The 21,835-nt window shown below is 52.3% G+C and overlaps 1 protein-coding gene across 1 annotated transcript in view; it reads left to right on the top strand.

Moving 5' to 3' along the window:
• Positions 1-21,835, top strand: part of NOL4L (nucleolar protein 4 like) — a gene marked incomplete at both ends in the record, with an annotated part of 53,413 nt that overhangs the window by 8,963 nt on the left and 22,615 nt on the right. Inside the window, 3 exons of the mRNA XM_084296432.1 lie at positions 7,614-7,769; positions 10,991-11,102; positions 15,489-15,598. Of these exons, the coding sequence (XP_084152558.1) occupies positions 7,614-7,769; positions 10,991-11,102; positions 15,489-15,598 (378 nt within the window). The remainder of the gene's footprint in view (positions 1-7,613; positions 7,770-10,990; positions 11,103-15,488; positions 15,599-21,835) is intronic.

Raw genomic sequence — 21,835 nt, 5'->3', positions numbered from 1 at the left:
TCTGGCCCACATCCTCTGCATTGCCAGGGAACAATGAGCTGACACCAGGATGCCACGCGTTCGGGGCTCAGCCTCGGCCCACCTGACCTTGATTCACTGGAGCATCATTTGTAACTTATTTTACATAATTTTGCTTGCCCCTAACGAGCTGAGCTGCTGCTGCTGCACTCTGCCTCCTCCTACTTAGTTTCATTTTGACATCACCGTGTCCTCACGGTAGGTTCGATGATGTTGCACGGCTGCCCTGACGCTGCTGGGTCTGTTCCCAGGCAGAACAAGGGGTAACCTTGCGGCGAAGGGTGACCTCGTCACTTGGTACAGCGGCGTCTCCTCCTCCGGCTTGAAAGATTTTGCTTTGGTAGTGATCTTTATTAGATTCCTGCCTCAGAGCTGGGAAGATTGCTTACCATGATAAGTTACTGTAGGGAAGATCCACCTCTAAACACATACTGAGTTTGTGTTGCAGCTATATATTTTCAATATTATTCCAATATTCAATATATAATTTTCAACATGTAGCTGCGGACTTGCTTCAGAATGCTATTTAATATAAATGCTCTTCTAATTATAAATTCAGTTTCTTCCCAGACCCCTTGCATGCCCCTCCATATCACCTAAAAAGATCCAAATGCCATTCAGAAATTGCTCCTCATCTTTACAGATTTATTAAAAAAATAAATAAAAAACAACAAGCTTGCAACAAAAACAGCAAAAAACACTGCAGCCCGGCAGCAGCCACCAGATAATGCCTGTGACACCTGCCCGCGAGCAGCCGCCCCATCACACCTCCCCGGCTCGGTGGAGCAGCGCGGTGCGGTCCGGGGGCTGCAGCCGGGGCGATTCCCCGGGCAGGCCAGAGCTCTCTGCAGTCAGGCACTGTGCTCACGAGGCCACAGCGCTGTTTCCACCCCAAACTGTCAGAGACGGAGCCCTGATGCAGCTCGGCCTGCCCCAGTGCACCCAGTGGATCATTCCCTTTGACGCGGCTGGCTCGCCCACGGCAGGCAGCGCTGCCTCCCGGCTGTGCCCGGCCACGGGGTCACGTTCTCCCGGCAGCGTGCACTCACCTCCCTGCGCCCCACGCAGCTGCTCCTGTGGTTTCCCCGCAGCAGGCAGCCGGTGCTCGGGGGGAGGCAGCTCTGCTCTCCTGTGCCGTGCAAAATGTCCTCTGCCTGCAGGGCATGGCAGGCGCGCAACCAAGCCTCTGCCCGCCGCCGCTGCTGAGCCCGCCGCCCTCGTGCCCCATCGGCACGGGGCATCGGCGCCCACCCCACCACCCGCAGCCCCCCGCAGCCCACCTGGGCCCTCCCCGCAGCCGGAGGCAGGGCTGCCATTTCCAGGCTCGCCCCTCCCAGGCTGCCGTGTTTTCATTCAGAGCCCTGGGAGCCAGCAGAGAAATAAGCTGAGGTCAGAGCAAAGGCCTGGGCTCATGGAGACGGCTCAGCTGTGGCTGCTGAAAGAGCAGCTCGCTTCTAAGAGGCGCCTGTCCCCGGTGAAAGACATACACCTCAGCTTTGTTTGCCGTCTAAAAATAATGCGCCTGGCTCCCCCTCACAAGGAAGTATTTACCTTGGAAAAAAAGTATTGTGTACCGTGCCGGCTAGAGAAACAATGCGAATGCACCGAGCACGAGGCTGGCAGTCAGGGACTCGGGTATGCTGCTCCACCAGCCCCCGGCCAGAGTCAGCGGGTAGCCTTGGGGAAATTACTTCTTCTGCCTGCCTTGGTTCCCTCTGGAGAAATTACCTCTCCTGGGCCGTGGTGAAGATCAGTTGATCAGCAGAGCCAGGGCTGGTTTTACTGCAGTGAGGACTGGAGCTATAACAGCTGGAGTGGGCTTCATGTTTGCCTGGTAGTTTGTGCAAAATGATGTATAAATGCTTAGCACAGAGAAACGTCATCATTTTAGCTACCTTTTTTTTCCCAGTTTTCCAACCAGATACATTCAGAAAAAAAATCCCAGAAAAATACTTGAGGATCAAAAGGAGTAAAATCTTTAAGTTAAAGCATTTCCCATGTTACTGTGATGGGTTCTTTTTATCATTAGCCATACAGTTGATATTGTCCTCAGTCTAGCATTTCCCCAGGGCCTATTCCTAAGGCATGCACTGTGCCCATGGTATGAGGGACAAGAGGAAGAGGGAAGTTCTAGGAATCGAGCTCTTCTTTCTCCTCACAGCATTAGCAGAGGGAGCCTGCTGTGGTTTAACATATCCCCCGCAAAAGCTGCTTTCATCCTACACCTAAATACCATGAGGAGTGAACTTCCTAAAGCCCTGGAGAAGTCTAAATATAGAAGCCAATCAAGCACTGACTTCCCAGAGATGAGAAGTACCAAGAACAGTTTCTTGATCAAAAGTTGTAAGAGTCCATATTGAAATAAAGCGTCTGTCTCGGTACCCAAGCCTGTGCAGAAGGAGTAATTGTAGAGGTGGGCTCGTGCTCCTCGCATGCCGGCTCCATCTGCCTTGTGGTACCTGCAGCGCCAGGCGCAGAGTCTGGAGGCTGTGGTCTGGTGAGGTGGATGGATGCAAGGTGCGAGCCACTGAAGCACCGACAGGAATTTTTCTGACAGTGCGACAGAATTTCGCCTCTTGCTGTATATTGTGGTTTCTGTCCCTCTGTAGGTGCCCACTGCTTTTTCCTGTGTGTGTCCGCTCTTGGTCACAGCTGATCATTTTTTTTCTGAAGAACAACAATTTCCTTAGAACAAAGCACAACCTACAGGAAATTAGAAAGGCACAACACCAAGGTTGTGAATCTCAAAGCAGCAACCTGACAGCGCCTCCGTGCACGTAGCAGAGGGAACCACCACGGGCAGTGAGGACGAGCAGGGATTGTTGATTGCTGCAGAGATGGCACCGCCAGGCGTGAACCCTCGTGGGGGCACGGGATGGGGAGCCCGGCTCCTGCCCTGCAGCACTGCAGGCAGAGGGGATGGCGCTGCCTCTTCCCAGCCTGCAAGAGAGGTGACCTTGAGGGGCCGCTCAATGCAACCAGCCCCAAAGCTCCCATTCGGGTGTCCCGGGGATGAGCGTGACAGCGGCCCTTCCAGGTAGCCAAGGGAAATAAGAGTTTAATGTGCCGAGAGAGGCTGTACTGAGCTGGGGGGAGATGCTGTGGTCGAGAGACAGAGACCAGCACTTTCATGTGGGACATGCGAGGCCAGGGGAGGGCTGAGGGTCTGCTCCTCGGACAGCACGCAGCGTGCAGCCATAATCAGCAGGGCTCTGCCGGCAGGAAGTGGCTTTTTGCTCGCAGGAAGCTGAATTCGGCTGCTATCAGCCCCTTGCGTAAAGGCCAGGGGAGCGTTTTATCTGCCGTTGAGCGCAGCAGATGGGGAAGCAGCCGGCACTCCCTCCTGTCCCGCTCCTTTTCCAGCACCCCTGCCCCATGGCCCTTGCGTGACCCCCTCTGAAAACAGCCGCTTTCCTGCGGAGCGGTGCAGGGCATGGCTTGCTGCACCCAGGAAAGCTGCCAGCACCGCTGGAGGACACGGACATTGCCCCACAGCCTCGGGACCCTCAGGCTCCTGAGCTCCTCCTGGGCCTGTGCCGCATCCTCCAGCAGTGACCCCGCCAGGCGTGCAGGCTGCGGGGAGCCGGACCCCTGGGTGTTCGGACTGAATCCTCCCAGCTTCTCTCAAACCAGAGGCTGGAGCCAGGAGAGGGGACAAGGGCACAGAGGCTGTGGGGCTGAGCAGCCCTTGCACGAGGCTGCTCCTCGCACATTTGGGTCTGGCATTACACAGGGAGGGAGCAGCCGGTGCGGAGGTCAGCGCGGGGGTCCCAGCACCCAGGAGGGTGCAGCGTGCCCCTCACTGCTGTGCTCAGCCACAGACCCCCGGCTTTGACCACTTCCACACCCCGGGCAGCCAAGAAATGGCCGCAGGGGGCTGCAGAAGCCCAGCGGGCAGCCGGGAGCAGGGACCGGGGCAGCCGGGGGCTCTCGGGGTGGCCGCTGCCTGGGACCTGGGGCCGGCTTGCAGCCTAGGGAAATCACCCCGGGGCCGTGCCCCACGGCCGGGTAGGACCGGGGGGGATCCCCACCGGTGGCCGCCCCCCGCCAGCCGGTGCCTCCCCACCGTGAGGAGCCGGCCCCGGCCCGGCCCGGCTCGGGGGAGCGGATTACCGCCGGCAGCGCGGCCCCGCCGGTTGCCATGGCGACGCCGCTACCTGCCGCCGGGGCCTCAGCCCGGGCCGGGCGGCGGCGAACGGGGAGGGTGGTGGTGGTGTGTGTGTGGGGGGGGGGCGGCCTTTTATTCCGCCCCCCCCATCCCTTCCCTTCGCCGCCGCCACCTCGGCAGATGTCACCGGGTGGCCCCCGCCGAGCTGCACGGCCCGGGGCAGGGAAATGGAGCCCGGGGGGGGGGGGGACACACAGAGAAAGGGCACGGCCGCGCCCGAGCTGCTGGGCCCCGGGGGAACGGGGACGAGCAGGGGCTGCCGAGGAGGGGAGGGCAGGGAGGCTGCGGGAGAACAAAGATGCGGGGAGGGGGCCGTGAGGGCAGCCCCAGGCCCACCACCAGCTCCCCAAGCACGAGGCTCGCCCCTGGGTGCTGAGGGGTGAGGGGGGCTGCGGGGCTGTGGGTGCGAGGTGACCCTAACCACAACGTGGCCCCCGGCACCGAAAGGAGCCCCGGTGCCTTTAGGGTTGGTGCTCAGGGGGTTGGGGGTCGGCCAGGGGCAGTGAGGAGAGGTGGGGGGCACGGGGAGAAGGGTGCGGGAGGCTGGTGTGGGAATTGGGGCCGAAAGGGGGCTGTGAAGTGGGAGCGGGGGGCATGGGGGGAAAGGGGGGTGAGGAGAGGAGGGAGACAAAGGGCTGTGGGGGGGAAGGAGGCTGGTGGGAAGCGAGGGGAGAAATGGACAGGAGGGGTTGGAGAGCACTGAAGGTGGCTGGGATGGTGGGAGAAAGGGGAGCAAAAGCTGTAGGAATAGCACAGGGGACGGATCAGGGACACGAGGGGAGGAGAAAGGGAAGGAGGAGAGGCCAAGTAACGCTGGGCAAATGTGGGAGGAGGTGGGATGCCTGGGCATGGCAAGGGGGTCCCTCTGCCAAGCACCTGAGGTGCTGCCGGCTTCCCAAGCACCTGTCTCAAGGCCGACTCCTGAAATCTTGCACGTGTTTTGGGGGCTGGCAGCTCCCAATAAAGCCCCAACACCAGTAGGGGGCAAAAGCATCCTTTATGCTCATCCTTCTTCCCAACTGAATTTTTATTGCTTTCTAAACTTAATGGCTTTTAAGCCGTTCTGAGATATTACGGGCTCTGACTCATGCCTTGAATACTCGTGAGCAATCCTGGGTGTGGAAGGAAGAAGGAGAGGGGCGTAGGCCCTTTGAGAGGTAACCTATAGCACATATGTCCTCTTAAATCCTAGGTCAACATTTGGTTATATTGCCACTGATAAACCTTCATAATCCCAGAATCACCAACTTGGTACAGCTTCTGATATCCCGTGGCTTTGATACTGCTTGCATCTCACCTGCTTCCCAAAGCTAAATAGTCATCATGGGGGGAGAGGTCTCAGCACGGACAAGGGGCTGGAGAGCCTGAGGACTCGGGAGGGCTGCAGCAGGGGACGGGCTGGCGAGGAGGCAGCTCTGGCACCCAGCATCCGGACGGGCTGGCGAGGAAGCCAGCACTGATGAGCAGAGGCTGTAGTGATGCCAGACCCCAAGGCTCTCCTAGCTGCAGTCATTGTAAAACCAAGGAGGAAACGGGCAACCACCGGCCTTGCAGGGATGAGGGTATTTGTGGGTTGGGATGGCCCTGGAAATAGTGATTTGCGTGGGGAGTTGTTTGCAACCTTAATTTTGAGGGCTCTGCTTGTTGCGACTGACTGTGCTTTTCTCCTGATGCAGTTTCCTTTGTCCTGTTTCTCTAATTATCCTCATTTCAACCCTGCTCTGAGGATTATTGGTCAGTAGGAAGCCTCCTAATGCCCATTCCTCCTTGGCAAGGGAATACCCATGCCCTGGATTAAAGTGAAACTCCCTGAACAGTGACAGAAGAAATTAGATCTATATTCCTCAGAAACCCTCCCTCAGGCGAAGTTTCCCGACCCCCACCACATCAGCCCTGCCACCGTGCCCCTTGTGTTCGTTCTCAATATTCTCTTTGTTACAGCCACCTTTATACACAGCTCAGAGCTCCCGAGGGAAGGGAGAGGTGGCTTGTGCAGGAAAAGCCCCGTGCCCGTTTGCAGAGCGAGCACGCCCACCCGTCCCACGTGTAGATGGTCTCTGCTCTGAAATCGGGGTGAGCAGCTTCACCAGGCAGCGCTTCACGGTAAAAGACTGCGTACCCAGCACGTTGGGTAGTCTTTAGCAGAAGTCCATCCCTCTAAATGATTGATTTTTGAGATTCCCTTGACTGGAGGCTTAAGAACAGCATTTATTCAATCTGTAGTCCGTGTGAGTATATACAGCCCAAGCACCACTAACAACAAAAAAGACAGCTTGGAAGATGGGATATTTCCTTTGCACGCAGCCCTCGGCTCGCATTCACAGATTTGAATGCACATGAAGATAGTTTGCAGGTCATTTAGATGTGCAGGTTGCTGCTCACCAGCCTGCTGTGTACAAACTGGGCTGCATCTGTGCATTTATTTTCGGAACGCGGGCCTCAAAGGGAAGTGTTATATGTGTGTGTGTGTGTGTGTGTGTGTAGCATATATTTATATATCCATATGCAGCAATGGCATTTTTTCAAGCAGAGGCAGAGTGACCTCCAGAAGCCTGGCCCTTTCTGGTACCCCCTGCCGTCAGGGCAGGCACCGACCGCCTCCATCGCTGCTCCCCGTGCCGAGGCTTTGTGCCCGAGCGCCGTCAGCAGCTGCCGGCTACCAAAAGCTGCCTCCCCTCCCCGGCGCTCCCTGCCAGCGTGAGCTGACACCGTTCTTGCCAGTCGGCTCGGAGGAACACTGCTCACCACACTTCCCACTCCCACCAGTCTGTCACCACTGCCGTGTGGCAGAATTACAGCCTCCTGCTCCTCGGCACATCCGAACACAAAGAGCTGTGCTGCTGCTGCCAGCGCTCAGCTGCTCTGCGTATGGGAGGGAGGGAGGGTGCCGCGGAAAGGTCAGTGCAGGGAAGGAGGGCGATTCTGACTCGTTCCTTTAGGGGCCGTATCCTGGCATCACAGTGAAATCTTGTCCTGCTTATCGACCGTGTTCGTGGGGACGGCGTTCAGCTGGGGTGCCCCACACACGGGCACGCACATCTCGGGGGTTCCCAGGGTGGTTTAGTACCGCTGCAGGTCCACAGAGCTTCCTCTGCCTATTCCCAGCCTAGCAAAATCATTCCACATTATGAAAATTGAATTTCTCGATTGGTTGCGACTCCGCTCTGGACTCTTCCCTCGTTTTTGTTCCTGGCCCAATTTCACTGGCAGCTTTAGCAGCAGAACAGCAGCAGCCGCCACTGCCCTGGCTACAGCATCCTCCTCCCCGGAGCACTGTTTAATTTATCCCCCACCTCCCCTGCGCCCCAGGCGGCTCGGGGCTGGCGCTCTGCGACTCTGCCCCCTCCAACCACATTAGCCCCGGGCCCATCTCGTCACCCCTGTCACCCACCGCTGACACTAACTCGACTTGCCTGCACTGTTGTAGGGGGCAGATGGACTGTCGGAGCCCGAGGGCATCTCTCTGAAACGCGTGGCTGTGGTGGAAGATTTCTTTGACATCATATACTCCATGCATGTGGAGAGCTCGTCGGAGCCGGGCAAAGCACCCAAACATGCCGGGCAGAAGAAAACCTACCGAGCGGTGAGACCCCTCTTGGTGCACCCGGCGGCGAGGGGATGGGTGCGCAGGGCAGCGGGATGCGCTGCCAGCGGGACGGCCGGAGGGGGAGGCTGCAGGCTGGAGGCGATGGAGGCCGCTTGCCTGTGCGAGGAGGCGTGAGAAAAGAGTTGGTTAAAGGCACAGCAGCTGCGCTCAGGAGACGGGAAGCGGGGCTGCAGCAGCAGCACAACAGTACGGCTGCTTGGAGAGGAAAGACCGAATGAATCATACAAAGGCAACCGTACATGTCTGGGAAAAAAAAGAAAAAAAAAAAGGGAAAAAAAAGAAAAAGAGAAATGCTCAGCATCGCTGATGTGCGAGGGGATGTTTACCCTGTCCCCCGCGCTCTGCTCTGTGCCATCTGCCTCCCCTGTGCCAGCCTCTCCCCAGGGAAATGTCAGGGCTGGGCCTCAAAGGGCAGCAGCAGCCAGGAGAGGGGACTGGGGCACAGCCAGAGCCCGGCCCCGCTCTGCACCACGCCGGGGGCTTTGGCCTCAGCAGCCCAGGGCTCAGCTCCCTCCTCTGGAAAATGGAGGCTGTTCCCGAGCTGGGTCTCCTCAGGTGCTCCCCGGCTGCTGAGAAGCAGATCTATCCATCCTGAAGCCACTCTAGTTAGGTCAGGAATAATTTAGCTTGAAGTGTGCTTCTCCAGGGAGCTCCCTCTTTCTCCTGACTCTGCACAGCCCTTCGATGCAAATATTTGGGCTCTCCTGTTAAAAGAAGAGCTGAATTTACTGTCCAAATCCGAGCTGCTCTCCTGAATCCCACAGCCCCAAGGACTGAGTCGCCTGGAGACAGAAGTGGCTGGCAGCAGCTGGCGTTTCTGGTGCCCGCAGCAGCTCGGAGAGCTCTGCACAGGCTGCCCCACTCTCTGCAATGATGCCTGGGGTTGTGCAGGGCTTGGTGTAGGACTGGAGCCCTCACGGGGCTGGGGGCTGTCTGTGTGCATCCCACACCATGGGATGGTGCAGCCTTGCTCTGCATCCCCACTGCTGGCACTGCAACGTGCGTGCCCTCCTGCCCTATGGACCATGACAGCCGTTCCCTAATTCCTTCAGTTCATCAGCCAGAAGGATGAGGCTGTGCCTGGGGAGCCCAGGGCAGCAGCGGGGTCCCACTCTTTGCCCTCAGGCTCCCTCCCAGGCCGAGCTCCCCCTGCAGCACCGTGCATCCCCCTGGGCCCGGGGCTGCAGCTCTGGCTGGTCGGCTCCGGGAGCTCGGCTGCCCCCAGCTGCCTCCCCCTCTCCCCAGCATTTCTGATTAGAGAGGCACTGGAGAGTTTGCCCTTGTCCCTGACCTCCAGAGGGAGGCAATCAGAAAGGGAGTTTGGATGGGAGATAACTCATCAGGGAAGCTGTCTGCTCTGCAGAGCATCAAATCAGCTGAGAAATAACAACTGTACCACTAAAATTAGCTGAACGTTTGCAGCAGGAGCTGAGGGCCTGCTAGAGCAAAAGCGACAGGGACACCGGGCTCGGTCCCGCAGGCGAGGCGGAGGGACAGCTCTCTGCATACGCCGCGGTTCCACATTTGCCAGCAGCAATTTTCAGGCCCTTGAACGTCAGCGTTTCTGTGGGAGCTCCTGGTGCTGGAGCAGGGATAAATTATCGCGCAGAGGCAGGGGCTGAGCCGGGCATCTAGGCAGCCACAGCAGAGCTAGGTGGGGCTGTGCCTAAATAGAAGGAGAATCCCATGAGGTCCAGGCACTGCATCCTCCATTTGAATCGCCGGGACGAGGAGGTCCCTGCCTGAACTTTCTACCCATCTGGCATTAGCATGCATGTAAAACACTGGGCTCTGCTGCCGCTCAGTGGAGATGGATGTCTCTCCCTCCCACCGCAGCACCAGGTCCCAGCGCTGCTTCGCCATCACCACAAAACCCCCCTGCCCCAGCAGGCTTCCTCCATAATGTATTTGCCATCTATTTAGGAAGACTTAAACGTCACCCCTTCCCGTAGGATAGAAAAAAAAAATGCTTGGAATTCCTGCACCTTTGGTTTTGTTAACGAAATGAGGTGGGAGGCTGAAGCCCCTGGCCGGAGGAGGGTGCGGGGGTCTGGGCTGCTCTGCCCCGGTGCTGTGGCTCCCTGGGTGTCTGGTTGCAGCCCCGCTTCCCGTGTGAGCCCCGCTTCTGCTGGGCTCGCCGCCCCGAGGAGGGGCCCGAACAATTGAATTTCTGTCTGCTTTATGACCCCACTTGTAAGTGCTGTGACCCCTGCTGGGGTCATGGCCCTGGTTTGGGAACCGCTGCACTGGGACGAGTCGCTTAGACCAAACAGGATGGGTGATTAGCTGGAGGAACCAACCCCAACGTGAGAGGTGGACTCTCCACCCTCTTAATGTCTCCCAATTAAGACCAGATGTCTTCCTGGAAGATGTTTTAGGCTGCTGGGCTGCAGGAGAACCTGGGTGAAGCTCCCTGCCTGGTGCTATAGAGAAGGTCGGACTCCGTGGTCTCTTAACGGCCTTGAAGAAATCTTTACATTAAAATTGAAATTGCCTCATCTTTTCTCCAAATAACCCAAACATGGTCTTTAGAAGCACTGTAAGATTGCTGCTGGCAGGGACTAATTGGAACAGCAGGGGCCCACGACAGCCAGGTACCTTCTGTGGGTGCTGAGGTCTGGATATAGGGTTTTAACTTCAGGTATCCGAGTTTAAAAAATTTACCCTTAGCTCTTTCTCATCTGTAAAATACACATTTCCCACAAAGGTTCAGGGGATTTAATTCATTGCTATTTGTAAAAATGTTTTCAATTCCCTAGATAAAATATGTCACAAAAGTGCAAAGTATTATTAACAGTAATTGATTGTCATTGTGGGAAAAAGTGACCTGCCCTTACAAAAGATTAATGGATTCTTCAGGTTACTGGTGCGATGGTAATTAACAATGCAAACAGAGCTGAAGAGGCCTTACTTTCTCATTTGATTCATTTGTAGCTTCCTTCTTCTCAGATTCCAAGGAGGAGCAGAGAGGAGTTTTGGGGCGGGGGGGCTGAACCTGGCCCTTTTTGCTTGGCTGCCCTCCAAAGCGTGTTTGCAGGACGGGTGCTGCACGGGGCAGGGCAGGGCTGGGAGCAGCACCCCATTGCTGCCCCTACCCCAGCACTCTGAGCTGTGCAGGGTGAGGGGGGACGGTGCCGGCCGCACCCCGGCCCTTGGGCTCTCAGGCAGGCCATGCAGCCCTCTCTTTGTTTCTCCAGATTGCAGAGACCTATGCCTTTCTCCCAAGAGAAGCTGTGACCAGGTTCCTGATGAGCTGCACCGAGTGCCAGAAGAGGATGCATTTCAACTCCAACGGACTGGAGCCCAAAGGTAAAGGCAACGGGATGGCACTAGCAGAGTGGGCAGCATCCCCTACCAGACATCACTGGAGAGCTGTCGGTGGCTGCCCCTCATGGGAGGTGTCTGTATGAAATGGTTTTCCCAACCCATGCTATTTTCAGCGTGTTTTTGCAGGAAAGCCTAAAGAATTGTTTAAAACTCGTTTTGTCTATCTCTGCTTATGCACTGTTTTCAGCAGAGGGAGTGGGAAGGGGCTGCTCAGCCCCGCTTTCCTTCCAAGCAGGGGATTCCTCTTCTGGGTCCACCTTCCCCAGGGCAACTGTACAAAGCTTGGGTCGAAACCTCTGCAGAGAGGTCTGCAATCAGCTCGTGACTGTATGTGGGTGGAAGCGTAGATCTCTGAGAAAACTTGAGCTAAAGTTTTTCCTTCAAACTATTAATTTGGTAATGAAAGACACTGAATATGTCTGAATAACTGAAGTTTCTGATAAAGAGGGAATTTGCAGTAATTAATAGATATGCACGTCATGATCCCATTTTGGATAACAGAAAGCGTTTTGGTAATCAAAGTTATATTATGCCTGTGTATACAACCAATTAGCATGGCAACTGTGGTAGTTAGCTCATTACGATTCTTTTGTAAACTGAGCCAATCTGCAGCTCTGAGGCCTAAAAGCTATAAGCAGTACGTAAGATGGGATCAAGTTTTCTTCTAGAGTAAATGGTTAAAGCTGATGTTTTTATGTTTTTGTTTTTGTTTTTGTTTTTTTTTGAATTGTGAACTTGTTTTCCTCATCAAGTGCAAAACATCAAACTGACTCTGAGAGGTTTCACCCAACAAAATTATAAAAAAATATAAGCAAACTGCAGAGAATTAGAATATTCCAAAACTCTTAAGGCAAATAGAATCATCTGGCAGCTCCTATCAAGCAGATGAGCAGAGTTAAATGAACACAGGATCCAACAATAGGAACTTTCTAGTATTAAATGCCAATTTCCAACTGTTTACTACTAGGAACAGACCTACAGACAGCCCGGAGGTTCCGTTTAAGTGGATTATGTGTGCCACTTATCCATAGCTAGTTACTGAAATGCTTTGTGCTTGCTTTATATTTTTTAGAAACTCTCACAAATAATCCTACGTGACATTTATTAGCCCCGGCTCCATCCCTGCAGCCCTTGCCCATCCTGCCTGCCAAGGGCCCGATCCCTCCTCCAGATCAGGTCAAGAGAAATTGTGGCCTTTGGCCTCTGTGGGTGCAAGCCCGACCTTTACACTGGCCTCACTGCATCTGCCACACGTGGGGCCCCTCGTGCTGCCCCTCGTGCTGCAGCTGCACCAGGAATTTGGGGCCAGGTCCCCTTTCCAGGGGCTGCTGGTGGCAGGGTCCTGCCCCGTGTGCCCTGCGTGCCTCCCCTCGAGCCGTGGCACCATCCATGCACAGTGGCAGCACATGAAGGTGAGATGCTGGGTGTCCTCCCCAGGGTGGTCCTGGCTGCAGAAACCTTGAGCAGAGCTGAGATCTGCTGTCCTGAGCAAAGCAGAGCAAAATGACTGCCATAAGGCTTTCCCCCTTACTAATTCTCTCGAAAATAAGCCCAAGAGGAAGAGAACACCCATCAGAAGTCCTGCTCCTTATCCACCAGGAATGGAAGGACAGAAATACCTTTCTGCTCTGAGTAGTACCTAAATAGTGACTAAGTACCTGTGAAAACACATAGAGTAGATTAGATAAGGTAACTTTTACTGGGGAAGAGTGTCTGATTTCACTAATGCATATTCAACAATTCATCTGGAGCAAATCACCAAAAAAAATGCTGGGGTTGTAGAAAAATTATTTAGGTGTATTCACATGCATAAACACACACAGACACACATATGTAAACTCTAACTCAGTAAGATAGAAGCATTGGAGTCATTCCTATCTATTCCTACTTCTCTTGTCCATTAAACAAGCCTCAGCACACTTCATTTGTAATCAGAAAAATCCCTAATTAAACATATCTAACATTGAACCCTGCAGGGCACCCACGTAATTCATGGAAGCAAAATTATCTTGCTCATGGGAAGCTTTGAACAACACCGTACTTTTACCCTGTTATTAAATTAGGGCTAATTCCAGTGGAATTATATGAGTCCAGAATTAGGATTGAAACCATTTTACTTTAAACCGTTCTGCCTGTTTCATCTGTATTTCCAACACATGGGGCATGTGATAGTTAACTTTTACAAAAGGAGCTAAGTGATTCCAATGTACCCCTTTTGTGACATAGGATTTGAGGATTGTTCCTGTGGAGTCCTCCAGGCCCTTTAAAACAAAGGTTTTCTTTATTTCCAGTTAGCTTTAAAACAAATAAACAAATACAAGATTTTTAGGCTCCAGCTCTTCCTGTCGCAGTCGCCCAAATTACAGGACATTTGTTGCTGCTGAAGGGATGATACCAGGGGTACACCGGGATGGTTTCAGGCAGATCTAAGTGCCAAGGTTCATCTCCCTTCTCCTGCTCTCACGCAGCAGCTCTGAGCTCTGATGGGCAAGATGCAGGAGAGCAGCGTGCTGGCCTCGCCTCTTTCAGGCCTGGGCTTCAAGGAGAGAGCAGCCCCATCTGTGTTATTCTTAGCAAAGCTTTCCTAAACTCATCCTGGTGACCCCAGCCCAGCTGTGTAGGAGGCAGGTTTTGTTCCTGGGAGCTTTTTTTGCTTTTACTGCAGAACCAGCCTGCGGGAAGCACCCCTTGTGCTGGGATTTCGCGTCTTTTTATCACAAGATAACGTCCTTGCACAGTAGAAAAATGGCTTATTTTGCGTGCTTGATGTATACATAGAACTGCTCCTAATTAATCCGTAGGTCGAAGCATGACAGGGAGCGGTGATATACAGCCATGAGAAAAGAGGAGAGGAATTAGTTTACAAGATCCCCGAGTTTACAACATTCCTAAAAGCTTTGCACCTTCATATGCGAGCGAGTGATGGTCTGAGTAACTGCGGCCATCTGTCCTGCGTGCCGAGGCAAGAACGCCTCAGATGCCCAGGACTGAATTAGCAGGACCTGGAAAGAAAACACCACATTTCCACGGCGCATTTCCTAGGCTCTGGATGTGGAAGATTTGCAAAAACTTTGCAATGTTTAACTCAGTTACAGACAATATGTTTTTGGGTCAGGTAATTTCTTAGTCAGTCACGATAGATGTGAAATTTCCAGAGGTGTGAAGCGTCTTCAGGTCCACTGAGTTCCACGGGGATTTTGTGATATTCAGCATTTCTGAGAGTCAGGCCCATTACGTTTGGGTTGATGGATTTTCTAAGCTGCTGTAAAACATTTTGTGAAGGCTGTTTGTTAAAGGGGCTGTGTCAAAGGTGCCTGTGAAACTGGTGACCCCAGAAAATGCAAGCCAGGCAGTGGGATTCAGAGACGGGAATGGAAACCTCCCACCATCAGTTCACCTTCAGCTCCTGGAAATCCTTCTTCGTTGTTGCTTAAGCTCGCTTTCCCGTGGATGGCTGCACATCCCTTCTGAGTGCCCGGGAAGGTTGGGTCAGTTCTCCACACTTGCATATCCCTGTGCTGAAGGCAAAGAAATCTTTCTTTTTGCCAGCAGTCTTTCCTGTGGGAAATGGCAACTTTCCTCTTGAACAAACACACTGCATGAGCATGTAAATGTAGTGGTAGAATAAATAATTGTAGCAGTCTCCAAGTCCTGGGCAGGGAGCTCCACAGTGATGACGACAGAGCTGACAAATCTTTGTGAATTCAGAAAAATCATTGAGGATTTGCTTTACTGGGACTTGCCTAGTCTGGCTAGAAAAAGTGATCTGCAGGAGCAGTCTGAATCAAGAGTGATCTCCAGAGCTCAGTATGATGCAGCCAGAGGAATCAACAGGAACAATTTAAGTTGAAGATTTTTTAAAATTAAGTTTGTGTTTTAATGAGGGTGTTAAAAATAATCTTCATCACCAGATAGCGATACTTAATAAGTTGCCTTAATGTTAACTCCTACCTGAGGGAATCCCGGCAAAATTGGCAAGACTTTGCAATGCTAAAGCAAGCTGCAAATATATTCGTGTTCATCAACCTCTGCATAAATCCCATTTGCATGGAAGTGCTTCTGAGACTTCAGCAAGACTCAGTTTCTTCCTATTACATTTTAGCTTGGTAGGCTGCAAAATTATATATTGTCTGTAGTCTTTTTCCACAGGTGACAGCAATGCTTTTTTTTTTTTTCTTTTTCCAAAACAACATCTGTTCTGTAATTATCCTCTTGGTGGGGTCGTATTCTTATAGGAACCTTAGCTCAGCGGGCACCAGCTCTAGTTAGGGATCCTAAGTGCTTCAAATACATATGTTTAATGATTATGAGAACGCATCGCAGGTTTGCGCTCCCACATCTAAACTGAGTTTTCCCTCTGTTCTTCAGAGAGCGAACCACCTTCCTCTTTGGTTTCTGGGATCATTGACTACAACATGCCGCTCACCTCTACTTATCTGAAGCAAATGAAGCTGCGGGTGATGAATTCGCAGGAGCAGGTGAGTTCCTGCCTCAGAGCAGCGCGCGGCGCACAGCGGGTTTCTGCCCATGTGGAGGGGCAGAGGGGGCGGCTGGTGCTTTTCGGGGGATTTTTGGAGGATGCTTTTGGATATGTCCGGTTTGTCCAGGCGGGGATGGCTTTGGGGAAGTACAGCAAGTGTTGCTGCATGGCAGTGGGGAGGGCAGCCTGCCTTGAAGCTTTTGGCTGTGAAAAAGCAAACAGCTGCATCAGTCCTGTCAGCGGGGAGGAGCTGAGGTGTACTTGGTGCACTTATTGTTTGTAGCAATCTGCTTGATCTTTAGACTTACAGTTCTTCCAAAAAGTTGTCTTAAAAATAAATATAGTGCATAGGAATTTGTTTCTCTACCCCTTCCTATTTGCCTGGGAGCTTTAGCAGATGGGCTCCGAAACCCTGCCAATGCTTCAGTCGCTCTGGTCAGCAGCTTGGTGAGGCTCAGCTCCGCTCTTGTGTCGCAGTGGGAGAGGGCTCAGTTGGTTGATGAGAGTATTAGGCCACTGGATTTTGATTTGGGACTGGATGGGGCAGGCTGCCACAGGATTATATGCCCAGGCTACGCAATTTTCTGAAGTTCTGCAGCTGCAGAATTAGCTATGGGAACCTCTGTGCACCATGGAAACAGTCTATAAAAAGAAAAGCATGTTTTACTCGCTCCCCACAAACCAGCACTGGAAGCCAGTGCTGGATCTTCTTTCCAGCACACTGAAACCTAAATCTGATCTCCTGCATTATTGCCAGTTTGCAGTAATGAAAGAGTTTGCATTGTGCCGGGGAGGGAAACATTGCTGATAGCTCGAACCGTGAAGTTGTGCCCCGTGGATATTTGTTTATCTAATAGCAACCTAAGGGGATGCTGGTAAGAGAATCCAGTGCCAGAGTGTGAAATGCCAGACGTGGGTTTGCTGTCGGGAGCTGAAGGGACAGACACAGAGCTCCTCCGTCGTTTCAGCGGTGAAACCTTGCCTGAGAACAAATCGATGTCTGACAGGAAGCACTGCTGTGTTTCAGAATTTTTCCTTTGCCTGTGCTGGATGCCCAAGTGGGTTGAGGGCTTTGTTTGCAGCAGGCTGAGCTGCACCTCGGAGCTGCGCGGGGCCGGGCCAGAGGCAGAACTCTGGACAGCTCCAGCCTGGACTGCGGGATGAGGCTGCGGGGCTTGGGATGCAGGACGAGGGACAGGGCTGCGGGGTTTGAGATGCAGGATAGGGGATAGGCTGCGGTAGGTGCTGCTGCAGGGACCCGTTTGGCCATCCAGGATTGAGGGCTGCCATTTCCTTTGGCTCATGCAGAGCTGTTGCTGGGTTTTGGTGCAAATCCCAGCAGAGCGGTGTGACTGCAGCCCCCGCCGATGCACGTGCCATTAACTGCCAACCATTTCTCCACCAAGGTTAAGGACTTAGTGGGCTGTGGAGGCTAACCATGTTTTTCAGCATTTGAGGTGGTTCCTTCAAGTTAAGCTTGATGTATACGTAAAGGACAGTCTGACAGGTTTGTTTATTTACCACTCACACGTTTTCTACTGGTAGGGAAATTCCTCTTGGCTCCAAAGCGCTGTTCAAGAGAAGCGTGTTGTGAAGCTTAACTAAACTCCTGTGCCAGTTTCTGCAGGTAGAAAGCAGGACTTGCAGTTTGATCTTATTTCTGTAACAGGAAATCTCCTGGAAGCTAGCAGACAGAATCTTGAGTTTTGAAGCTGCATGTTTAGGGATGCGTGTTTCGAGAACTTTGGTTCGGTAACTCAGAGTTTTGAGAAGTGTGTGCCCTGAATTTTGCTGTAGGAGTTTGCACTGGCTCTATCACTATACAGGCAGATACGATGTACTGCTAACAAGAATGCTCCCTGAGCTGGGGGACTGCTGGGGGACAGGCTGCTGCCCCCCTCTTCACAGCAAGGCAGCTTTAGGGTTAGGGAGCTGCCGCTGCAGTGGCTTCAGGTGTTTGCAAACTGCAAAAGTCCTTTAAAGGCAGGAGTTATTCTGACATGGCTACTAATGTAAAAACAAGGTGAAAATGCTCCCTGCTTTTTAAGTTTGTTTGCACTACACAAATATACATGGTATGGTTTTTATATCTCAGAATTTACAAAAAGATATTGGTTCCTCTATCTCAGCTTTGCTGCCTTGCCACCTTGCCGCCTTGCACTACGCTAACATTTGATGGTATTAATAGAAATAAATTAAGCAACCGACTTGTGTTCTACTTGGCTTTTGCCAAAAGCAATTATTTGTATGCAGCAGCACCAGGAGGAACTTGCTTCACTAGGGGTAACAATGAATGAATTTATGCCAAAGTGGCCTTTTAACTTCATTATTCAGGAAAAAAAATGTGCATGTAACTGTAATTTATTACTGCCGTTAAGCACATCAGTATTAGGGCAACAGTGTCTCCACGAGGAAGCACAGCCAGAAGAACCTTAGAGAAAGCATTTTATCTATGCTTAGGGACAAAAAAAAAAAAAAAGTAAAAAACAGTAAAGTAAGGAGCTCTTTCCATGGCTGTTCATACAATGAGGAGTTCCTGCAGAATTTACAGAACAAGAAGGCAAATTACCATCCTGCATGGAAGTATGCAGAGAACAAAAGTCAAATAATTTTCTCACATCAGTGAAGATCAATATATTTTGAGTCAGTACATTTATTCTGGCATGCCTGACCCATGCAGCTTATATTGGGTTCAGTAGAACATGCAGGAGCTCCTGGGCTGTGGGCCCTCCTTCACTCCAATTTTATAGCAATTCTCCTGTGTGAGAAAAATCGGGCCCATACCCTTGCCACATAGTGCAGAATTTGCCATATTTCAGGGTATCTGCTGAGGTATTAAAGCCTCCTCTGAACTTCTGACCTTTTCAGTCTAGCAGCAAAAAGGAATGAAAAGAGGATATTTGATATTTATCTATAATGATCCTTCCACCTCATTTTCAAACGATAAATATTAGCATTTTTAAATGATTGCTTATTTGAGTTTATTGCAGTCATTTTCCAGACAATCTTTTCTATCTCATTCAAACTCATCCTTGGATTTATTTTCCATGCCACACCGTTCAGCATGATTTCCACTGAGGCCTCGTGCACAGTGGCTGGTGGAATATGACCGCTGTAGGAGAACAAACCCCAGCACTGAAATGCCAAGCTCCCTCTGCTTGGAGATGCTGGTGCTACCTTGGCAGATTCGGTCTGGGCTGAGTAACCGGGTTTAAATGATACAGAAACATTTTCAAAGGTTGCTTCAATGACTGCTGACAGAAGGTCACACAATCAGTGAATGGCAGGAGCTGCTCGTGGATGTGAAATAACACGAGCTTTTTTCTTGTTGCTATGGCTTTGCTACACGGACTTGTAAGTGCTTGAGAGGGAGAGGGCCTTGTCCTGCACCCTCACACACTCCACCCGCCCATTAACGGCACGGTGAGGCTGGGGTGACAGTGCAAGGATGTGAAGTGCTTTACAAAATAAAAACTCAGTTTCAAGAAATATTTTATTGAAATCATTTTTATTGAAATATTTTAACCAAAGCAAAAGAGTGAGCCTGGAAGGGGGGGGGGCAGAGGGCTCAGGTCCCCCCAGTGCACAGCAAGCTGACATCTCATGGTGGTTAGGGTCCAGCCTCGCTGCAGGACCTGGGAGATCACACAGCCTCATGGCCAGGGGGACTGTCAGCAGTGTGAGGCCCTTTGCCTTCCACTCTGCTTCCTCCCTGGTCCACCGCTGTTGTGCTTGCTCACTTGGGTGTCTCAGAAGGCTCCGGTATTACCAGAACAGCAGAGATGCATCTTGCCCTGGCACCGTGCTTGCTTCCTTGCTGCTTCAGGTCCATCTCCGTGCTAATGCTGGGGATGCAGAACTGGCTCACTGGAGGCTGCTGGGGCAGGGAGGAGCACACGGCTGGAGTGCAGGGCTTGTGGCTGTGTGACGGTGCTGGCCAGCCACAGCTCGGGTCCGTCCTATGACCAGTGCAGGGTTGGTCTAGCAAATGTCCTGGGGCAGATTTCTGAAATCTGACAGCATTGCGGTGATTAACGCAGGTCTGAGTCTCTCAGTTCATTAGTGAGAATCGTAGACATCTCTTTTCGCGTGGTCCAGAAGACCAGAGCCAGGTCTGGCAGATCTGTGCGAGGTCCAGGTACCGGGATTTAGCTGTTTGGGTGCGCTGTGAACAGTTGTGAAGAAATGCTGTGCGTTCATTGATGTGCGGAGAAAGCAGAAGCGTGCAGTAAGTATTCCTGTTCTGTGCTTGGAAGGAAGCGGGATGATGTGTTTGCATCACATGAGAATGATAAGGTACTTCCTAGTCCATTAGTAATTAGAGAGGGTGTTAAACATCTCCAGGAATAAATATCTCTAAATCAACATGACAAGATAACTTGCATTCAAGAGTCTTTTCCTCAGCTTGCGAAGATCAGTGTTTCCTGACACTCATTTTTAAGACACTTTGGAGCTCTAGCAAAATCCCCTCGGATTTTCCCCTGGAGAAAGGGGCATATTAGCCCTACGTGGAGCGTGGCACTGGGACCAGTGGTGATGCTGGGAAGGACGGGAGAGCTGCGGCACCGGGTGCACGGCCTGACAGGGAGAGCTTTCCGTGACCCTTGGGTGAACAGACAGGGATGGGGACAGCAAGAGGAGGCTGCATCACCCCAGCTGGGCTTGCTAAAACCAAGACTTCAATGCCACATCCAGGTCTGGGGGCTGTTTTTGAGAGGCCACAGAGAAGCTGCTGAGGGAGCAAAGTGACACCAGGGCTGCCCCGCGGCTCGGCCGGCAGCGAGGGGCTGCAGGAGCTGCGTCTGCCTGACCAGGCAAGGAGCTGTAGGGGTAATTTGATTGCAGGCTCTGAGTACCTTGAAGTCAAACAAACTTAATAAGGAAATAGCGTAGACATAACAAGGAAAAAGGCTTAAGGGCTGAACTTAGGAAAACTCAAAAATAAAGGGCACATTCTTAGCACAGAGAGAGTGAACATTCACTGAAACAAGCTCGCAGGGAAGAGATGGGTTCTCCAAATGTGTATCTCCCAATCCAAACGCCTTCCCCTTCTAGAAGATACTGTTTTGCTGGATGCAAAATACCGAGTTCGGTATAGACATGACTCTGAAATACAGATTTAATTTATGCAATAAAGCCTTGCTGGTAGATCTGCATCAGCAAAAAAAGCCCTCTAGTGGAGATGCAGCTTCTACTGGCAGCAGTGGGCTTTGGCCGATAAATTTAAATTTTGCCCTAAATGACAGACTTTGTCCAGGCAGAAGCAGGGGAGGCGGGCCCAGCCATCATAACAGCATTCCGTGCATTTGCTGCTTCCCTTCACCCTCTTAACTGACAAAGACAGTTTAGCAAAACTTTTATCCTTGGCCTTAATGGCTCATGAGATGCGGGAGGTCAGATGATCAAACCATTTAGCCTGGTCTCAAACTTCTGTGAATGGCTTGCTTTCAGTGAAGGTCAGCTCATTTTTGTTATTGGAATTAACCATGACGTTCCCAGCTGGTAAAAACATGTGACGTTTATTTCCAGCTGTGTGGATCCTACAGTATTTTTCCCGGTGTAGCTGCATTACAGGTAAGCTTTCTAGATGCTCAATGCAAACAATCCAATTTGAGAGCAGACCCTGGGCTGGCTGGGGTAAATTTGGCCACCGCAGTTCCCATCTTCCGCACGTGGTGTGACGCCAAGGCCCCGACTCTTGGCAGTTACAAGGAAAATCACGTAATTTTCTGTAAGAAAGGAGGTGTTAAATCAAGCGGCACTGCCAGATTCTGGCGATGCTCGCCACGGTTTGTCCTCCTGCACTGCCCCCGGGCGTGTTTAGCGGCTGCGTGCTGCTGCTCCCCTTCCCTCGCTGGCAGTTGTGTGTTGGAGGAGCAGTGCTGGACCCCTGGCCATGCAGCTCCGGGGCTGCTTGGTCCCCCCAGTACCCCAGCCAGTTCCCTGCCTCTGCACCAGGCCTGGCCATGGCCTGGGCCCCCCTGGCCGAGCAGCCTGAGGCAGCCTCGCTTCCATAGCCTGTTTCTGGGAATACTGAGTGAATAGGGCCAGAAATCACATCCTCTTTCTTGAATTCACCGTTTCTTCCAAGTACATTCATGTTTTGTGAGGAAGATGCTGCCCGCTCCCTGTGCGGCGACAATCATCATGGGCAGCTCCTCCAGCAGAACCGGAGACCAGGTTTTGGTTCGGATCCCGCAAAGGGGGCTCTGAGGCATTTCCATGGGGGCACCGT

The sequence above is a fragment of the Netta rufina genome (assembly GCF_964035555.1).
Source record: "Netta rufina genome assembly, chromosome: 16".
NCBI classification, from domain to species: domain Eukaryota; kingdom Metazoa; phylum Chordata; class Aves; order Anseriformes; family Anatidae; genus Netta; species Netta rufina.
This window is presented reverse-complemented; position numbering and strand designations above follow the sequence as displayed.